Source organism: Gouania willdenowi, chromosome 7 (assembly GCF_900634775.1).
Source record: "Gouania willdenowi chromosome 7, fGouWil2.1, whole genome shotgun sequence".
NCBI lineage: Eukaryota > Metazoa > Chordata > Actinopteri > Blenniiformes > Gobiesocidae > Gouania > Gouania willdenowi.
The window spans coordinates 33,478,432-33,501,303 of record NC_041050.1 but is presented as its reverse complement, the minus strand read 5'-3'; the positions used below and the strand labels follow the sequence as shown (position 1 = coordinate 33,501,303).

Sequence of the window (22,872 nt, the reverse complement as noted above, 5' to 3'; positions counted from 1 at the left end):
TATGGCTTTTTTTCCTCTAAGGCAGTGTTCCAAAGACCAGGGACCCCCATCCTACACGAAGGCAGTGTTGGGGTCACTTATAATTGTAATTGATAATTCATTACAATTATAATTGTAATTGTAATTTAAAAAATCTGTTGCTGTAATAATCTTAATTAAAATGTAATTGACTTCAGATAATTGACGGTGTAATTGTCATGAAAATTCTTTAAAAATTGTCAAGTTTAACCGGGGAACCATGTTACAGTTCTATGTACAGTTCTTCACATATGTAGTTTAACAATTATTAACTATCAAGCTTTCCCACATTTTATCATTTACATTTATTTTTATTTTTTTAAATCAGCTCAGACGCCCAAACCAAAACTATTAAAACCTATATTTTAATTGATTAGGAAGCCTAACAAGGTAACCAATAGACAGGAAAGAAATTAGTTGATAGATATTTGTTTTTAGTGTATTTTACAGCTGATTTAAGACCTGTTGTCAAAATTGAGAACGTGATTCTAATTGACTTCCTGAGGATATACATAATTGTAATTTAATTGTAATTGGAAAAAAAATGCTGGTCACTGTAATGGTAATTGAATTATAATTTAACATGGTTAATTGAAACTGTGATTTAATTGAAAAATTGAACGAACACCAACCTTGCCAGAAGGTGGTTGAACACAGACATGAACATTGAAGAACAGTCATGTGGAGACGGGACCATCTATAAGGGGGAATAAAGGGGGGAGATTGTTGGGGTCCATCCATAAAGTCAGCAAAATGATGGTCCATTGTTCTATGAATCTGTGATAACCACATTTATTGACTGTATTCATCTGAATAAAGTCCACTGTTATCCAGGAAGTTTAGTATTATTTGGGCCATAGTGTATAGTCATTTTAATGATGTAAGTTCTTGTTTTCATCAGAAATAAAATGGGTTAAAAGTTACCAAAAATTGTGAAAACGGTGGTGAAATGGGATTTTAAAAACCACAGAAAGTGGCCAGAAATGGACAAAAAAAGTGATTAAAAAAAAAAAAGGGTTAAAAGTGTCAATATTGGAACAATTAGTTTAAACTGGCAAAAAACAGGCATGACACATAGTGATAGTGTGGTTTAATTGGCAAAAAGAAGCATGAAATATGGTGAAAAGAGGTTAAAAGTAACAATAATGGGTCAGCATATGCAACATTAAGTGGGAAAAGGTGGTGAAAAGGGTTTATATGTGCTGAAAATGTCTTGAAAGTAGAAAAAATGTACAGTGAGTGGCCAAAATGGGAGTAAAGTAGAAAAAATGAATCAAAATGAGCAAAAATATGTCAAGAACAACTGGTGAAAATTGTTTAAAATATATTAAGTTTGGTGTAGTTGTAGAAAAAGGGTAAAAAAAATAAGCAAAAATGGGCTCAAATGTATTCTTACTTTCTTGAAGGCATCTGGCGACCCCCTCCTAGTGTTTTACGTCCCCAAATGGGGTCCTGACCCCAAGGTTAAGAACACCTGCTCTAAGGGACAGCACGTGTGAGTGAGTCTGTTTAGGACTCACTCAGTGATCACCTAACTGAGCTTTTCATGCTGCTCTGAGAAGTAGTGAAAACAGTGACTCCTAAAGCCAGTATATTACTACAAAATAGGATAGAAAATTACTAAATATATTGTTATACGTGATAATGTTTTTTTCTAGATGCCAAAACAGAAATCTCGATATTTCTTGAATCTCGATATATCGCCCAGCCCTACTTGTGTATTGATACACCTTTGCCCATCGCCCAGTGGATAAATAGCAAATAAATGGTAAATAATTTATATGGCAGTCATTTGGATGAAAACTGCATAGATATTCACAAGACACAATACTTTAAGACATTAATATTAGGTATAAATATAAAATAGAGATACCAAAGGCATGTAAGATAAAAGAGCCTGGAAAATATTTATAAAAATCATAAATAAACAACTATTACTAAGAGAGAGGGAGAGATTTACATAAATGTGCAATGTCTGCGTAATTGTGCCATAAGCCATTTTGTTGGCGTTTAATAATAACTGTTTTAATTCTTTGACTAATGTCACCAACTGTGATTCAGTCACCGTCACCCAAAGGCAAATTTGTAATCTTTTCTCTTTGAAGAAAGAAATATTGTGACATCCTGCAAACTTTATCCTGTAACATTCAAGTCTGTGCTTATCAAAAGAAAGTAGGACAAAAGCTGAGACAACTTGTTCTGCCTTTGATATTTATAGATTTGACGTGAACACACACATACAGCACACTTTTATAGTTTATACAAGTACTGATGTAGCGTTGCAGGGCTAACCAGTGGGATTGATGTTGAATGATTAATGTTGAAACACACAAGACGTGGTGGTTTGCATTGCAGTGTAACCTAATGGGTTCAAGCCACAAATTTAACACACAGAGGAAGACGTTGTGCGTTAGAGAGGCCGTGAGGCAAACTAGTCGGATACCAGCCGCCATCGAAAAACAAAGAAACGTGAAGCAGATAGGGCTGTACATTTCAATTAATCTGACAATACGATAAAGCGATTTGCATGTCATGTTACGATACATCGCGATATGTCGTGATATCAATAATTACAATTATCACCTTTACAAGTGCAAAACAATGTGTTTCATCATTTTTTAAACTTGTGAAAACAAGTGAATGGTAATTAACTGTAATTCAAAAACAAATGTAAAAAACAAGTGGTATGTTAAATAGTTTTTTTCAAAATTGTTTAACTTTAGTTTCTTCAACTTAATTTAATTCTGTTAAGTTCTTAAATTCTTAAAAATAAGTAACCATTATACATCTATAAAAGTGCCCAGTATGTTTTATGAAAATAAAGTGCAATCAACTTCCAAGCTAGAGCAATTAAATGTTTTTTCTTTATAAAAAAAAAAAACATGATTAAAAAATTCGATTTGGACATTTTTTTGGGATCAATACAATAATTGTGCCATAAAATATTGTGATATATCACGGAATCGATTTTTTCCTACACCCAAAGAAGCATAAGTCACATGTTAATCTAGTGTTGGTGTGAAAAAAAATGTCACTGGTTTTTCCTAGTTCAAGTCCTTAATGAGCTGTGTTGGCATAAGCAGTAAAAACAACAACAACAAAAAGAAAAATAAAGATGCATAACTGTGTATTAAAGGAATCCTCCACTGTTTTTACAAATGTTGCCTAAAGCCTTTGAAATGTTTTTAATAGAAGATCAATGCCTAACGAAACGCATTATTTTGCACCACATTTGTTTTATTAACTTTTAAAACTGGGACTACTTTACCCTGTACGCCGCCATGTTGAAATGACATCATCGGTACGTAATTAGTCCCTTTTAGTTGAGTTCTATATGAGTTGAAGCATTCAGGATCATTTAGCAGCTTTTTCAGTCAAAATGACAACTTCTGTTGCTTTAGGTTGCTCTAAAAATCAGTAAAGCTTAAAAAATTCGATGCAAACCTCTTTTGTTTACTGAGAGATGATAAATTAGAACCATGACTCAAAAAAAAATCTGTGGCCACAGGGGGCGACAGTTCCCACTCTGGATTAAACTTTTTTATAATGTGATAATAATGTAATAATTTATCATTTCTCAGTAAACAAAAGAGGTTTACATCAATTTTTTTAACTGATACTGATTTTTAGAGCAACTCAAAGCAGCACAAGTTGTCATTTTGACTGAAAAAGCTGCTAAATGATCCTGAATGCTTCAACTCATATGGAATTCTATGGCCTAAAAGGGGCTAATGACGTCACCAATGATGTCATTTCAACATGGCGGCGCACAGGGTAAAGTAGTCCCAGTTTTAAAAGTTGATCAAACTAATATGGTGCAAAATATTGCGTTTTGTTAGGCATAGATCTTCTAATAAGGACATTTCAAATGTTTTAGGCCACATTTGTAAAAACAGTGGAGGATCCCTTTAAGAAAAGTAAGATTTTTAAGTATTCAATGTGAGTTCAACTCTTCTTTAACTGGAGCACATATTTTTAATACAAATAACCCAACACTTGTATAGTATATACAGTATAAGCATGTAAAAATTGACGACTCACATGAACAGACGGGCAACACACGTGTAGCCAACAGGGATTAGGAAAATAAGAAGCAGGAGGTACAATCATGGCAGTCTGTCAGTGAAAACACTGAAAATAAGGGATAGAAAGCAAAACACAAACAAGGGTATTTATACCAGTGCTATGGCTACTGATGCCAACTGTGAACTTTATACTCAATAAAAGATACAACTTTAATACTCTAAGATCACGTTTTGATAATAATTGAAATTTTTAATTTTATTTTTAATTAATACCTTAGTAATGTAGTTCTTATTTTGGCAAAATCTTTAGAATAAATTTCATAAAGAAAACTGTTTAACTAACATGTTTGACGTTAACTAGTTGTCTGGACTTACCTCTTCAAAGCACAGTAGCCATAGGCATTGTATTTATATTTCTTACCTTATTCTAGTGTAATTAAATATTTTTTAGTCTCCAAATTCAAGGTTATTTATTATTTGTACTTAATCTGTGAAACTGCTTCAAGCTGAATCTTAAGTTTTGTTTTATTTATTTATTTTAATGGGAATTTAAAAAGCCGCCCGGGGTTGCCTCTCTTCACATTTACCTGTGAAAGGCTTTGATGTCTTTAATAAGTCATGTTTTTTGTTAGTCTTGTAGTCATATCATGTTTTACATAATTTAACAGCACATTTTTCTATTTTTGTAAAATTATGTTTGTTTGTTTGTTTGCAGTTCCAGAGATGATTGACGGCAGCACTCTGACAGCCACTGTGGTGGACCTTAATGCGTGGGTTGAATATGAGTTTCGGGTATTGGCTAAAAACAGCGTTGGAGTTGGAGAACCCAGTCCTGTTTCTGTCAAGACAAGGACAGAAGATGCAGGTACACACAATGTAGTGGCGTTGTGTTCAAGACCACACTATCCGAGACCAGAATGCACCGAGACCAAGACAAGACCAAGACTTCCGGGAGCCGAGACCGAGTCAAGACCAAGACCGAGACAAACCGAGACCAAGACCATAAACATTTTTTTTTTATTAAAAAAAATATATAAATAAATAAAATTATGACAAGGTTCGACAGTTAAATAACATTCTCTCTTTAGTTTTAGTTTCTTTTATATACATTTGACGGACAAAAAAGGTGCCTGCAAATAATTTACTAAAATTTTAAAACTACTACTGATAAATTCACAATTATTCTACATATTTGAAAACAAGATTTTTATGTCAGCTGGATGTACAGCAAGTATTTAAAAGTATTTCTGCCAAGAAATAACATGGCTGGTCACCTACACACCACAGAGTGTTCCCTCTTTGCTCTGCTTTTACAAATGTATTATTTGTGGTTCGTGAAACCAAATTTCACAACCAACAAGTTAACGGACATGTTTAGCTCCTCCTCTCTCTCCTGCGTGTGTGTGAGTGTGTCACACACGTCACTCAGTCACATTAAGGAAGGTTGCGGTCATTATACGGGGTGTTATCACATTAATATCACATTATAAAAAAGTTAAAAAATAGCAGGAATTAGTGCTGGTTTCGAACGGTCTTGAGGGAAAATCCCGAGTCCGAGACAAGACAGAGTCAAAAGGCTTCTGAGTACGAGACGAGACCGAGACCTTTAAAATTTGGTCTCGAGACCAAGACCGGTCTTGATTACTACAACACTACAATGTAGTGGTGAAAGTAACGGATTACAAGTACTCACATTACTGTAACTGAGTAGCTTTTATGGGTACTTGTACTTTTTTGAGTATATTTGTCAGTAATTTTACTTGTATTTAATTAGGTTTTAAAAGAAGTAAATTAACTGTTACTGAGTAAATTATCAAAAAAATTGGTACCTTCAAACCAGTGTTTCTCAAATCGGGGTATGTGTACCCCTAGGAGTACGCGATGGCACTACAGGAGGTAGTGCCCGACAAACCTTTTATTATATACAGATGCCTTTGTGGAAAATAAATTAAGATTCCTTTTTTTTTCCTTTTTAAGTTTATACATGAGAAGTTTACTGTATGCAAGGCCACCGTGGTAAGATTTATTACTGAAAATTAAAAGTGAGGGGTGAAAGTCACTAGTAACTTTTACTTTGAGTACTATTTAATTGAGCTACTTTTTCCTTGCACTTGAGTATTTTATGCATGATTTACTTGTGCTTATACTCAGGGGTGGACTGGCCACCTGGCATATTGGGCATTGTCCCGGTGGGCCATAGACCCAAAGTGGGCTTCCTCTGTCCGCTACATTTAATTTGTTTTATTTATTTTTTTGATGAGCGAGTGGAGGTAGACATGGTAACATTTGGCCAAAGATGGTCCAAAAGTGGCAAAAACGTGGCAAGAAAAGGGACTAAAATGCAGTCAAGAGTAGCCAAAAAAAATGGGCAAAATAAAGAGGAACCAGGTGGTATGTAATGGCAAAGGGTAGCTTAAATAGGCAAAATGTGGCAAACAATAGTCAAAAAGGGCAAAAATGTTGAACAAAAAGAGGAAAAATGTAGGGAAAAAAGGAAACGTGGGATTTATTTGGCAAAAGTTTGCTTATTTGGATGAAAAGTGGCCAAAAAAATTCAAAAAAAGACAAAAAGAACTTGGAGAAAGGGATATTTATTTGCTAAAGATAGCTAAAGTCTGAAAAATGTGTCAGAACTTTTTGAAAAGGGGCAAAAATGGGACAAAAGAAGTTGAGAAATACAATTGCAGTTAAGTAACAGTACTTCTACTTGAGTAGAATACATCAGTGCTCTTTCCACCTCTGCAGTTATGTAGTGGTTCATGTCTATAACTGGTGTGTTGTGTAGTTCCAGATGCAGCACCTGGTGACGTGGGTGGAGGAGGTGGCAGCAGATGTGAACTGGTTATCACATGGGAGGTAAGTCATCAGTCTTATGCTTCAGGCTATTCCTCACACGTGTGCAGTCAGGTTGTTTATACTTAAATGAGGTGCTTATTGATTGCTCCACAATCGAAGGCCCCGTCTCTGAAGTCTGTCTTTGTGATTAAAGAATCAGCATATACAGCATCAGCATTAGCAGCAATGAACACAACAAAGCACTGAACCTGGCAGGTGTTGTCTTCATTAGCTTCGGTTGTGTGTTTGATTACCGTCATTCAGCCACATCTGCAATGCTCACAAGCAACAAGGAGTAGATTGTTCTGGAAGGAGCAAAGATAATGTTGGTATTCAGTAATCACATTACTGTAATTGAGTTGCTTTTATGGGTACTTATGAGTATATTTTTCTAAATCAGTAATTTTACTTGTACTTAAGTACATTTTAAAAGAAGTAAAAGTAATGAATTAAATTTCTACACCCAACCGTTACTGAGTAACTTATCATGTTTTTGTTTTAAAATGATCAACGTACATTGGGAAACTACAAAAAATGAAATAACCAGACAACAATCAAATGCATCACATCATAGCCGACCAATCAGATTAAATATAATGCACCACGCTAAAACAACATTGAATGGAGGTTATGTTCTCAGTTTTAGAGTTCATAAATGTAGCTATACTTATTTTGAATAATTTTATTTAACATTTTGACAAACCGTTTACTTTATACTGATGCCTTTGTGTAAAATAAATTAAGTTCCAATTGTGTAAGATTTGGTTTCTTCCATTTTCAGTTTATACATGAGATGTTTACTGTATGCAAGGGAACCGTGGCAACATTTATTACCAAGAATAAACTTGGGGGGTGAAAGTAACCAGTAACTTTTACTTTGAATACTATTTAATTGAGCTACTTTTTACTTGTACTTGAGTATTTTATGTATGACTTACTTGTACTTGTACATGTAAAATTTTAATCAAGTCGCAGTACTTTTACTTGAGTAAGATAAATTGGTACTTTAGGTAGACTTTAAATACTGGGCTGTCTCAGTGCTTGAGTATTCTCATTTCAATAAGTAAAGAAGGACTTTTTATTCTAAATGCTGCACAAAATGCTCTGTAATGAGTTTTTTAATGGCTTTTTAGTGCTCACTTTATTTCATTAGCTGGGTCACAAAAGCAATTTGTGGGTTATATGCATCTTTTGGCACCATGAGACTTGGGGGGGGGTGTTTGAGCCCCGATGGTGGCGTGAACGTGAATGGTTTGTATATGTTTTAATATCACTATAGTTTTGTGTTTCACTCTCAGCCCGTTCCTGAAGAACTACAGAATGGGGAGAGCTTTGGTTACATCATCGCTTTCCGAGCTTTTGGAGAAGTCAGTTGGACCCACGTGGCCACCTCTACCCCGGGCGCATCCCGATACGTGCACCGTAACGAAAGCATCGCTCCCTTCTCGCCGTTCCACGTCAAGGTCGGCACGTACAACAGCAAAGGGCAGGGTCCGTTCAGCCCCGTGGTCACCATCTACTCTGCGGAGACAGGTACAGGAATGAGTGCCAGTGCCATCTGATTAAAGGCCAAGGTTGGGGTTCGTTACTTTTTAAAAATACAATTATGTCTTCAAATATCCATATTTTCCAATTACAATTAAATAGAATATTTGCATTTCCTGAAGAAAGTGCAAGTGAGGATGCAGGTGCTGGCCCGCGTCGCACTGCATTAGCTTAGCATTAGCTAGCATTAGCATAACTCTACCTTAGCATTAACTTTGCATTAGCTTAACATTTGCATTAACCTAGCGTTAGCCTAGCGTTAGCATTAGCTTAACATTTGCATTAACCTAGCGTTAGCCTAGCGTTAGCATTAGCCTTACATTAGCCTAGCATTAGCATTAGTTAGCTTTAGCATTAGCCTAATGTTAGCAATAACTGATAAAAATAAACTAACCTAGTATTAACACCAACCTAGCATTAGCCCTAACCTAGTATTCACCTAGCATTAGCCCTAACCTAGCATTAAAGGGGGCATATCATGGTTTTAAATCCTTCCTTTTTAGATATAAATCATACAGTTGTGGTCTATATAAAGCGGAACTGCAATGCTTGGGTCTGAATTCCTCATTATTATAGCTCCACAGGCCCCTTTTCTGATGTGCTTCTGACAGCAACTCTTTTTGGTGCGGTCTCTTTAAATGCAAATGAGACCCTTCATACCCCGCCCCCTCTCGGTTCAACTCCACCCTGCTCGGCCATTTTTGTAGTTTGAGATACGGCTATGTAGCGGCGCATAAACTTTTTATTCAGAGGTTATTTTCAAAATGTCAACAACAGAAGACTTGTCCATCCAGCTTTACATGTTCGAGCCAGAGTCGGACCCGGCGGAGCGAGATGAAAATGAAGATGATGAACCTGCAGAACCCTAACAAGTGAGCTAACACAAGCACCGAGCTAACGCTAGCGCCAAGCTAACGTCACAAAATGCTTTTTAATACAGTCTTTTCGGAGGCAAAAACCGCAAAATGAAATGACTAATGAAAATTTTAGACTTAAATTAAAACACGTAGGCCATATCATCAAGGATCTAAAACGAGCACACAGCGCTAACATATGAAGACGGTGCAACTGCTAATGCTAACAAAACAATGACAGGGACGTCTTATCATCACACTTTTTAGCGTTATTTACAGCTTACCGAAGTGCTCTGTTCGTCGTCTCCAAAGATAGAAGGAATTGAACCCTCAATCAGACAAAGTCTTTCGGCAAATCCTTCTTTATACTGGTGGAGGTTGATGAAGCAGTCATCCTTGAAGTGCTGCGCGCACACAAAAATGACCTTACCCACAGATGTGGGTACATTTCCGTGAAAAATAAAGCTCAACCAGGCACTTCAAAAAGGTTCTGATGCTGGGAAATGGTGTATTGAAGCGTGTGCGTTACTACATCCAGCAACTGAACATTTTGACTTGTCCTCTCGTAAGTTTGGCATCCTTGAGCGTGGACTACAAAATCACAGCGAGAAATAAAAATGGCGGATTGCTCGAAGTGTTGGGCCTGGAGTCGATGTCCTAATTTGGCAGTTCCACTGCAAATACTGTGACGTAATAGTTCAAAAAACGTAATAGAAAATAGAAAAATCGAAACAGATTGAAAAATATGACCAAAACAGAATATAAAGATATCTACGGAGCACCTGAAGAGACTAATTTGATTTTTTTCTGTACTTCTAAACACTCTAAATATGCATTTAAGGGCTAAAAAAGTGGATTTAGCATGATATGTCCCCTTTAACACTAACCCAGCATTAGCATTAGCCTTGCAATGGCATTAGCCTAGGATTAACACTAACCTAGCATTAGCATGAACCTAACGTTAGCATTATCCTAGCTTTGCCATTAGCCTAACATTAGCATTTGGTTAATATTAGCATTAGGAAAACCTAGTAATAGTATTAACCTAGCAATAGCTGAATTATAGCAATAAGGTTGAAATGGGTTGAAAAAGTTGAAATGGGTTGGAAAAAGTTGAAATGGGTTGAAAAAAGTAATTTTAAAAAAAAAGTTGAAATGGTTGAAATGAGTTGAAGGTTTTTGCTGAAAGTGAAATGACAGGTGAATATGTTAAAGGTTGAATGGTTGAAATCAGTTGAAGAATGGCTGAAAAGCTGAAGGTATAAAATGAGATGAAAATGTGGATGGGAAAATGAAAAGTCAAAAGTTAAATAGTTGAAAAGTTAGAAAAAGCTAATACATAGCAGATGTGAAAAAAGTGGGGGAAAAATATGTAGCCTATATATGACATTTTGAAGACACTTTTATGAATGGTACTGTTTTGGTACCTAAGCTCAAAGAGTGTATTTTTTATTTTATTTTTTTTCAATAAATGCTAATAGCTCTCAAAGTAATTGCCTCAAAATCAATGTTTCTATCATTTATTGACCTAGTCAAGGCTGTAATAACTTCATACCAAATATTCCACTTTGCACCTTATTTTTGGAAAGAAAAAAAAAAGTTTGTTTTGTGTTTTTCTTATTGAAAGAAAATTGTGTTTTTGTTACAGGAAGGGCATAAAAACTTAAAAAAGAAAAAAATAATACAGAAATATAATGTAAACGTATATTTGGTTTGGTCTGAAGTTGTTGAAAAGGTCTGATGTGACAAAACATGGGGAAAAAAAAAAACATATATATATATATATATATATATATCTTATATCAGTAGTAAATCTGTAAAAAAAAAAAAAAAAAAACACTAAAACATATGATCTATCATCTAATTTGTTTTTCATCTTGCTGAAACACACATTAGAGCATTTTGGGTTGTTGAAAGTATGGATGAAAATCAATGCAAAAATAACTGAAAGGGTTCCCCCTGGTGATTTGTTGCCACTGACCGAGTTTGATGAAAGAGAAACTAATCCAGCGGTCAGTCAGATGAAGGAAAGTTGGGGGTGTCAGATTTCAGTGGATTATTATAGCCTATGAAGTGCTAAATAATGCAACAGCCATTAAAAGTGGAACATCTGACTTGGGTCTGTAGTAAATATGGTTTTGTTATTTTTTTCTGCACTGATTATGTTACATGAAACATCTAAAGAAAAAGTCTAAAATCTTTCCCATGGTTTAGTGTCAATATCACACGACCTGCCTTGTGTCAGCGTGGTTTATTACTCATTTTATTTCATGTGGAAGGGGGATATAGGTTTGAGTCCGTCCATGCGTCCGTCTGTCTGCCTGAATAAAAGGGGGCAGCTTTTCTCAGGAACCGTTTAAGATAGGATAACAAAATTCAGTGTGTGGCTTCAGGGTATCAATACCTTGATGGAGTTCGAAAATGAGAAGTGCGAAATTATTTCTTCCAGAGTTATTGCCCTTGTTCTGCTTTTTTTACTCTGTTCGAAGTATCTTTAAAGGGGACAGCTTTTCTTGGGAATCGTTTAAGATAGGATAACCAAATTTGGTGTGCGGCTTCAGGGTATTAGTACCTTGATGGAGTTTGAAAATGAGAAGCGCGCAATAATTTTTTCCGGAGTTATTGCCGTTGTTCAGTTTTTCTTTACTCTGTTATAGGGTTCTTCAAAGGGGACAACTTTTCTTAGAAACCGTTTAAAATAGTTAGTAATTTTATATTCTGATGTGATAATATTTTCTTATGTATACATCTGAGATAGATTTAGGACATTTAAGAAAAGGTTGTGAGTTATAATGAGAACCAATCTGGTGGGGGATGATGACTGTCTTCCTGTTTATATTGGTGTTTATCAATAATATTGTCCCCTGAGTTGTTTTAAATTATTAAATTATGTATTATTACTGTTTTTATAAGGACACAAAGACAGAGATAATTACAGAAAAGAAGAAAGAAAGAGGAAAAAATGTTGACAGGTTACCATAGACTGTTTACAAATCTTAAACATTATAATACAGTATGTGCGTGTGATATTATAATTATAACTAGAATATTCCTGAAGAAAATTCAAGTGAGGATGCATAGTTGAAATGCACCCCTATTTGGCTGATTAAAAAAAAAAAAAATGATCAAACCCCTAAACCAGGGGTGTCCAATTCCGGTCCTCGAGGGCCACTATCCAGCATGTTTTAGATGTTTCCCTCTTCCAACACACCTGATTCAAATAATTAGGATCGTTATCAGGCTTCTGCAGAGCTGGATGAGGAGTTGATAATTTGAATCAGGTGTGTTGGAAGAGGGAAACATCTAAAACATGCTGGATAGTGGCCCTTGAGGACCGGAATTGGACACCCCTGCTAAAACCGAGCTCCCCCACACCAGGAGCCAGAATGCTGGACACGGCCTTTGCTTTGCAACCGTTACTATGGCAGGCATTTATGGTTGCCGTGGTAACCGTTGACACGATAGCCAAACTTTTTGAATAAAAAAATCATTAAACTTTTTTTTTGACAAAAGTTCCAAATCACAAAAGCACAGTTTTTGACACATTTTGATCTCTTAGCTTAAATCGGTGAAACGCTGAAGGAGTTGAAACATGCAGAAATCTGCGACGTAAGAAAAGGCTTTGATAATAAGATAGGATAACAATAGTGGTATTGTGCTATTAGTGGGTGAGGGGAGGAGACACTAACAAGTTAATAACAGACAAATGCATTGGGAAAAGGAACCATATGAATATTTTATTACGATTGAGTGAAGATGGAGAAAAACAAAAAGAAAGGGGGTGAAATAATGATTTCAACCTGGAGCTCGACTCCCAGGCGAACTGAGGGGGGCCAGGCTGTAACCAGGTGCACACTGGGGGGGCTAAGGGGGACCCCACCCACATGTCTCATCCATACCTCCTTTTCCTTTGCCTGTTTTTTTAAGTTGTATTTTAAATTATTTATTTATTTTTCCTCTTCCATCCCTAAATATACATTGAAACTTCATTGACTATTCTATTGTCATTTACCGGTATTCTTTGTCTAAAGTAGACATCGTTCCCTTTTCTTTCTTTTCTTTTTTGCGATTAACGTTTTATTTGTTTTTTTCCATAGTTTACACTATAGGTACAGGAAGCAGTTAATAGTTCTTTAGTTCCAAGGCTTAAGATCACTACGAAGAAAAAAAAACTAATCAAATTTAAAAAAAAGAGAAGGTTTTTTTTCCCAAAAAATAAAACCAATAAATAAATGATATCGCGTAAAAAAAACACACACACACAGAAGCAAGCACTATTCACTGTTCAAACCCATCCTCCCCACCTCCTCCCCTCTACGGCCCAGGAGTGACCCCCATATTCACCAAAAGTCTCAAATGCATTTACAACTATGTTCTCTTTTCATAGATTCCACACTGGTATCAAATTATTATATTCAAGGTTAATATGTAGGGGCGTTGGAGTGTGTATTTGCATGTAAAGGGAATTTAAGCATTCACAAATAACCACTTATTCGAATAGTGGATCTAAAGTGAACACCACTTGGCATTTAGATTGATGCCAGCGACCACTGGGTGTACGTAGAGCAGGTCAGTGTGTAGTTTGTCTGCTCAGCTGCAGCAGCACCTGCGTGTGATGATTCATCTGAGCAGAGATCAACAGGAGCGCCGTGCAGTTACACATGTAAAAAATTGAAGAGATTAGTTCTGCTTGTGTGTGTGTGTGTGTGTGTATGTGTGTGTGTGTCGTTGGAAGACCGCAGCCGTGCTCATTCTGCTGTCGTCTGTTCTCAGAGCCAAGTGGGATGCCAGCGGGAGTTTGGGCGAGGAGTGTCTCCGCCTCTGAGATTGAGGTGAATTGGCAGGCTCTCTCCTTCACCCCTGAAAGGGTTCTGGGCTACGAGGTATATTTTACTCTTTCAAATGGAAACAGAAATCACACGCACACACAGAACATTTCAAATGCTTGTCATCACCCCTGTTGTAGCCTCCACAACTATCAGTTCCAAACTGTGTCGCCATGGTAATGGCTGCCTCAGTCGACTCTGTAAAGGGAAATTATAAAGTCTGTTGTAACAACACAACCGGGAAACATATCAGAGCGTTTTTCAAGACAAGAGAACAAAAGAAAATTGCCTGTCCAAATGTCTTCTCGTGTTGCTGTCAGCAATATAATGTACAGCGATCTGTAGCCTAGCAATAGCCAATCTTTGTCTCATGTCTGAATGACAAGAAATTATTTTAGAACACACAAAAAAAACTGTAAAATCCAGCACTGGACTTAATCTTTCCCATCTGTTCTTCAGAACAAATATAATTATTGAGTCTTTACACCACAGTTGGGGTTGATTACATGTTGAATTTTCCATGTTCGATTACAACAAAATTACAATTCCAGTGACCTGAATTTTTTTCCTACTTACAATTAAAATTTGTTGCATATTCACTGTAATTCACATGCTATAATTTCTATTACTATTACATTACATTTTTGTTTTTTCTCAAGAGCTATACATATACATTTTACTTACTCACTTACTCACGTACTCACTTTTCTTTGTTGTATTATTCTGTTTTTTATTGTAAAGTGTCCTCGGGTGGCCTGAAAAGCGCTTTTAAATAAAAGTTATTATTATTATTATCATTATTATTAATTGTTATTATTTTCTCCCTGAAAGTCAATTACAATTACCTTGTCAATTAATGAAGTTAAATTACTTAATCACAATAATTAATCACAATACTGAGTTTTTGATTTAAAAAAACCTAAATGTAACCTTGCTCTTGTGTTAGCTTTCTGTTAGCATCTCTTATGACAACGGGTCAGTTTGACCCATGTCTTTAATCTGCTGTAAAATACACAAAAACATATTATTAATCATTTAATTTGTTTCTCATCTCTTGGTTACCTTGTTAGGCTTCATAATCAATGAAAATATTGGTATTAATATTTTTGATTTGGGCGTCTGAGCCTTTTTTTCTGTCAGTATACCCCGAGATTTTTATTTATTTTTTTCATAATAAAAAGATCCTGAAGAGAACTGACAGGTAGTGGGAAAAGTTGATGTGAAACATCTATTAATAAATAATAACTACATACTGTATGTGCAAGTCGTTGAACTGTAACATGGTTTCACGGGTTTGCGTTTATTTACAGTTTTCACAGAATTTCCATGATAATTACAATTACAAAGTCAATTATCTGAACTGAATTACATTTCAATTATCATTACAATTATAATTATGTCATAATTATAATTGACCCCAACTCTGCTTTAGCAGTTTAAATAATTTGATTGTGTTTGAAATCTCGGGCATCCTCTTTTTCTAATTTGCATTTACCTGATGAAATAATTGTGACGATCAAAGGGCTTTAATGTCAGATGTTTGTGTTCTGCGTTGGTGCTGCTTTTCCGTCTGTTGAATCAAGTGTTTGTGCCTTTAACTTGTCTGAGATAACATCAGCAAACACTGAGTAATAAGGGCAGATAAGCTTTGTTTTGCGCAAGTACGGGTGTCATTTCAGGTAATTTACCATGTCGTTAGTGATTTGGAATGATAAAACATTCATATTTAGGGAATGAGGATCTTTATTTGGTAGTTAAATGAAGGAGTCGCTTTTTAAAACGAGATTATAACTCTGGTTTTCCTCAAAGCAGTGTTAAATTTTGACATCAGATTTTGATTTAGTCTGTCCTTGTATTTGTACGAGCAGTTTGAAATCTGCTTTTAAACGCTAACAGCTGCTGTCTGCTAATTAGCTTAGTGACATAAAGCAAAGGCACACCGAAGGATAAGTAAAAATATGGAGCCACACCTATCGTGCAAAAGAGCCTTTATAACTGTAAATGTGCATAATTATTTACTCATGCCAAATAAAATGTGACAAAGACAAGTATATTACTCATTAAATATTTATTAACAAAATATTTCCAAAAAATAAATTAGTTTGCCTCTGTATTATGAAATGAGTGCATACAAAGTAGTAAATTAAAAAATAATTTTTTTTGTGTAATTATATTTTCCACTAATGTATGGTTGTCACAAAATCCCACGGCTCACTCGGACTTGCTTCACGGCACCCCAGTGTGCCACCGTTTGGGAACCACTGACATACAGGATGTTCCATCATGAAATAGTTGTGGATTAATTATGTGTTTGACTTATTGACTTATTGACTAATTGTTGCAGCTGTAGAATTCCTGTAATGGACTAAGTTTTAAACGTATATACAACAGAATTTTGTCTTGCTCATTGATTATTATTACGTATTAAATGATTGTTTTTTTTGTTTTTGAACTGAATTAAAGGATATTCATTCATTCACATGAGGCACATGTGTCAAACTCTAGGCCCGGGGGCCTAATCCGGTCCACGCACTACCGGAAAATGAATTTTTGCTAAAAAAATAAGAATTAATTTTTGTTTTCAAAGTGAACAGACACGTGTTTTATTTGTTTATTGGATTGGTTTAGGTTAGGGTTATAATCTCAGTGCTAGGGGTGTTGAAAAAAATTGATTCTACGCTATATTGCGACATTACGTTGTGCGATTCAGGGATCGATTCTAAATGCATCCATATTGATTTGTTTTTTTATTCAAAAAAATAAATAAATAAATACATTCACTGCAGGATACATTGTAACTGCATAAAGAAGAGCTGAAACCTGGGCTTCTTCACCAGCTTGTGTTTTTTCTCAATAAAATCTAAAAAGAAAGTACTAACTTTCTGCATTTATTTGTTGTTATAGACATATACCTCAGTTAAGTTGCGCTAAAGTCATGTTGCACAAAAGTCAAAGTTGGTTTAAAAGCCACACATGTTATTTATATATTGTAAGTTGTTGGCACATGGCATGTTAAAGCCAATGTTTTGAGTGTAAAATATGCCAATAAAATGCATTTCATACATAAAGTTATCATGAAGGTGTACAAATTTACAGATTAGGTTTTTCTTAAATCATATATGAAAAAAAAAATATTTGTAGGTATCACAGTTTTCCCACGCTTGTTTCCCATGATTGCAGTCATTTTTAAACAGAACTTGGTCAAACAACTCTAAATGTTCCCCAAAATCCTGCAATTTTACTTAAATGATTCCACATAATGTCATTAAATTAGATAGCAAATTGGTCAAGAAATCAAGGAAATGTAAGTAAAGATCCTACAGGGACTTGAATCTGTCACTTATTGCTTAATTATTGTCGGAGCCTGATACACTTTATATGTTATTCTAATGTGGAGGTGGAAACTAAAGCACCGTAATGTTGAAATGACTTATTTTCTCCGCCTACAATCTGTGGCCCACTGAAGATCAAACTGCTCCATATTTGGCCCCTGAACTAAAATAAGTTTGACACCCCTGACATAAGGCATCGTCTTATGTCAGCTTCAACCAATATAAAATTCACATTATAATGCCACCATTTTTTCCATCTTCCTTCACTACCTGCTTGTTGCTCAGAATTGCCTAATTTTGCCTGAAATTGCCTGACCCCCCCCCCCCGACCATTGCTGCACAGCAGCTATGATTCCCTGATAAATCTCAGTCAGAATATTGCTCTTAGCTGAACATTGTAATTTATACAAACTGCCAGAGGTGAAAGTAACAGATTACAAGTACTCATGTCACTGTAATTGAGTTGCTTTTGTAGGTACTTGTGCTTTTTTGATTATATTTCTAAATCAGTCATTTTACTTGTTCTTATGTACGTTTTAAAAGGAGTAAAGCAATTAGTTACATTTCTACACGCAACCGTTACTGAGTAAATTAGTATTTTTTTTGTTTTAAAATGATCAAAAGACATTGAGAAACTACGAAAAAAATGACATCACTACAGAACAATCAAATGCATCACATCATAGCCCACCAACTAGATTGCACTAATGCAACAGCATTGAATGGAGGTTATTTTCTCAGTTTTAGAGTTAATACATTTAGCTACGGTTTTATTTTGAATTGAATGAATTGGTGTTATTTTATTTAAAAAAATAATTGTACATTTCGACAAATCTTTTATTTTAGACGGATGCTTTTGTGGAAAATAAATTAAGACCTTGTCTCTTGTTTTTTAAGTTTATACGTGAGATGTTTTCAGTAAACACGGGAACCGTGGCAAGATTTATTACCAAAAATAAACATTGGGGGGGTGAAAGTAACAACAACTTTTATTTTGAGTAGTAGTCGGGATACTTTTTACTTGTACTTGAGTACAGTTTCAATCAAATAACAGTACTTCTACTTGAGTACGATATATAAGTACTCTGCAAACTGCACTACAGAATAAAGTGGTGTAGAATAGAAAATTCATACATGTTGCATATTTCATTAAACCAGAAAACATCAAACAAATAACTAACAAGATATAAGAATGCTTCAAACTGCTGCTTCCACTGTTTTACCTTCAGGAACCACTGCTCATTTTATAAATCTACACTATTTCAATCCAAACTCCGTGTTTTGTGTCTCAAATAGGTGGTTTACTGGGAAGATGACACCAAGCCGGAAACCATGGGCAAAGTGAGAGTGCCTTGGAACCAAACCTCGGTCACAGTGAGTGGCTTGGCAGGAAACACGCAGTATTTCCTGACAGTCAGCGCCTTCAACACAGCAGGCACTGGCCCATTTCTCCCAGCAATCAATGTCACCACAAAAAAGCCACGTAAGTCACAGCGAGCAACATCGCTGCTCAGGAAGTTTGAATTTGTAACTGACTGACTTCTTCCCTGTGGAAACTAGGAATGTTGTTTTATGCTTCGGGAACAAAGCTGTTGAAATCCATAATTTGGCTCAAACCATTGATTTTTTTTATTTTTATTTTATTTCAGCTGTCTTCAGAAAAACAAAAAACACAACAAACACTCAGTTATCTAACTAATCCGCCGAAAGGGTGTAGGTTGAAGCAAAAGCTTAAACTCACCTTCCTAACCCATTACAAAAAACAAAACAACGCTCTCTAAATCAGTCGTTCTCAAACTTTTGTTTTTCTTATTTCTGAATCCAAGTACCCCCTCTCTCCGACTACAACATTTTGCTTAGAAAACTATTTAAAAACAAACTATAGAGCATAATAATGGTGTGAACGAGTGATAACACACATTTTAAAGAATCTCATTTTGTAAATAACTTAAAATAAACAGTATTTAGTGTAATTTTTAATCATATTATTTTTTTTACTTCATTTTAGTTGAACTAGATTTATATTTCAAAAAGTGGATGTATAGAAATACAGTTGTTTAAGATTATGTGTTGTTTTAATTTGAAAAAAAAAGAATAATTAAAAAATTTCAAAACTCCATTTTAATTTTGCAGAAATTTCAGGCTTCTCTCAAGTACCCACTGTAGTGCCATTGCGTACCCCTAGGGGTACACGTACCCCCATTTCAGAAACACTGCGTTAGATAATGTAAAAAATATATAATAATAAATAGAAAACTAATGTTTCTAGTTTTATAATACACATTCAATACATATTTTACCCATAGTTCTATATATACAGTTCATACATGCACATCAAACCTGTATGTTCACCCCTTTACAAACATATTTACATACATACACATGCATGCACATGACATGTGCATAATATTAATAATATACTATTTAATATTTACTACACAAATTTCATCAGTTACGTTTTAAAGATAAAATATAGTGTGGCAATATTTAAATTGATAATATTCTCTATCACAATATAAGTAAGTAACATTTATTTCTGTAGCTATAACACCTTTCACGGATAAAAAGAAACAAAGTGCTTCACAACAAAGCTTAAAAGCAAAAACAATATAATATATACCTTTTATTATGTTTATTAAGTGTTCATATATTTTATACCATTATATACAAATTATACATTATTGCTGTCAGAGGTAGTCTGAAATTTAACCTGATAGGAACCATATATTTTATTGAAACAATATTTCATAATTATATTCATTGCAATGACCTCATTCCATTAGTATAATATGATTATCCGAGCTTATATTAGTGCCTGTGTGACACTAATTCGTTGCTGCGCTGACAAGTAAAATGTGCTATTTTCATATCCCGCAGCACCAGCTCAGCCACCGCTAAATGTCGAATGGACTCTAATTGGCTATCAGCTGTCTCTTTACTGGGAACCAGTGGTGGCAATGGAATCAGAGTCTGAAGTTACAGGCTATCAAGTAAGGTTTACTTTTCACAGAAACGTGTTGAATGCTGTTGTTGGCCTGGAAATCACCTTTCCACTGCCAGGCTAAAAGGTTTAATGTCAACACTTTGTTTATTTTCTTTTTCAGATCTCATACAAGAGACAGAGACACAAAGAGGTAAACACGCTCCTAACGGCCAATTCAACAGCAGAGCTGAGCCTCTCTGAGGATGAGGACGACTACGTAATACACATTCAGACGCTGAGTGAAGGAGGGCTGGGCCCGGCCTCGGAGCCCATTCGAATCCATCAACTGAGTAAGCTTTTTATATCGAACCCTGATAAGTGCTCGACCTTGGTCACTTTAGTGGACACAGGGAATAGCTATTAAAAAATGTCAAAGCTTTAAAGCTGAGTATTGAAAATAAAGTGGCACCAAAAAATGTACTGGCTTCCAGAAAAACTTTCTTAAAAAAAAAAAGAAAGACATTTTTATCAAACTGAAGCATCACATGCCAGGATTTATAATGACATCACATGACTTGGAAGTTGGTGTCCAAGAGAGTTGTGGGTTGGAGTCAATTACAATTACGTCTTTAATTATCCATGTTCAATTACAACTCAATTAAGATTATGGTGATTTTTTTCATTTTTCATTTTTCATTATGATTATTTTTCCCCTGAAAGCCAGCCACATTACATTTTCAATTACTAAAGTTTAATAACAATTACTGAACCTTTAATAAAGGCACGCTGTGTAACTTTTGGCCACTAGGGGCGCTAGACCCGCAATTTTCACGCAAGCGCCCCTAGTGGCCACAAGCGCCGCAGCACTGTCGCAAAAATCAACAAACAGTCAGTCGGGCCAGCCTCCCTTGTCTTATGATTTTGAAGCGGGGTTGGGCTCGTGCCTCGGCTACAGTCTATGGGCTGAAGGAGCAGCCCTGAGAGCCAATCCTTATCCTGAAGCTACGGATCTGACTTGCCGACTTCCCTTACTAAAGAATCCATGTTTAACTGAACTATCGCGGTAATTAATGCACAATTAACCCAACACGAAACAACCATATTGTGCTCTTTTGGCTTTAAACAGAGGCTAAACTCGTTTCAGCTGCCCACAGCAATGGCGCCGGGTCGGGAAATGCCCGTATGTTGTGACATCACATGGGAACTATATATATCCGAGCCTGTGGTCACGTGACTGCCGTAAAGTGAAACGTTCTCCAGGCATCCAGTGCCCCGCTCGGAGCACTGATACTGTCAAGCGCTGTATATTGGCCTGAGGAATCATTTAAAATAACTCATATGGGTCAATTCTTTAGGTCACAAAGTTCGCGGTGTGTCTTTAAATAATTCAATAAAACTTAACCTTCCTTTGTGTTCCTTTCTATTAGCATCTCCTATGATAACGTGCCTTAAATCAGCTGTAAAATACACAAAAAATATTATCTATCATCTAATTTGTTTCTCATCTATTGGTTACCTTGTTAGGCTTCATAATCAATGAACATATTGGTATTAATATTTTTGGTGTGAGCGTCTGAGCCTTTTTTTTTAAGTGTATCGCTCGATTTAAATGTATTTTTAAATGGTAAAATGGTAGTGGGAAAACATGATAGATTAATATTTTCAAAAAACTATTCACTGACAGGTAGTAGGAAACATTTTATAGTAATTAACTATGTGTAAGCCATAGAACTGTAACATGGTTCCACAGGTATACATTTAATTTAATTGTAATTGCCCTGCGACCCTGGAAGTCATTATTGTAATTAATTATCAATTACACGATTACAATTATAATTGACCCCAACCCAGAGTTGTAGTATTATGGTAGTGTGAGTCCTTAAAAAGGTGTTTCCAGCTAATGGTGATGTTGGTGTCCTCTACTGACTGAGAGCTAAGGCTACTTCCTGTTCCTTTTTACCACTAACAAGAGCACTCAGAGAGCGCAGACCTCGGACAAAAACCAAATATCCTCACAACCAAACGCATGTCGGGACGTGGCGCATGTTGAGGTGTGTTGCATGTCGGGGTGTGGCAAAAATTTACCGGTGAAGTCAAGGACACATCAAAGCAATCAGCAGACGCCTCTGAAGAAGACTGGCAGTCGAAACATGTCAAGAGATCAAAGTAAACTACCTAAAAATATGTCTGAATATGTGAAACCCTAACATACATTAACATAATTAAAATATTATTCAAAATTAACTTGCTTGAATTATTACGCGGAAGTCAAGGACACATCAAAGTGATCAGCAAACGCCTCTGAGGAAGACTGGCAGTTGACAGTCGAAACATGTCAGTAGGTCAAAGTAAATTTCCTAAAATATTTGTCTGAATAAATGAAACTTTTTAACATATATTAACATAATTAACATATTATTGAAATTTAACTTTCTGGAATTGTTACACGGAAGTCAAGGACTTATCAAAGCAATCAGGAGATGCCTCTGAAGAAGACTGGCAGTTTGGGAATCA

The 22,872-nt window shown here is 35.6% G+C and overlaps 1 protein-coding gene across 1 annotated transcript in view; it reads left to right on the top strand.

The window, feature by feature from the left end:
* LOC114466863 (contactin-3-like) overlaps window positions 1–22,872 on the top strand; it is an 81,319-nt gene that overhangs the window by 55,277 nt on the left and 3,170 nt on the right. The window contains exons 15-21 of the mRNA XM_028452695.1: window positions 4,759–4,908; window positions 6,829–6,899; window positions 8,177–8,411; window positions 14,051–14,160; window positions 18,732–18,918; window positions 20,313–20,425; window positions 20,540–20,708. Of these exons, the coding sequence (XP_028308496.1) occupies window positions 4,759–4,908; window positions 6,829–6,899; window positions 8,177–8,411; window positions 14,051–14,160; window positions 18,732–18,918; window positions 20,313–20,425; window positions 20,540–20,708 (1,035 nt within the window). The remainder of the gene's footprint in view (window positions 1–4,758; window positions 4,909–6,828; window positions 6,900–8,176; window positions 8,412–14,050; window positions 14,161–18,731; window positions 18,919–20,312; window positions 20,426–20,539; window positions 20,709–22,872) is intronic.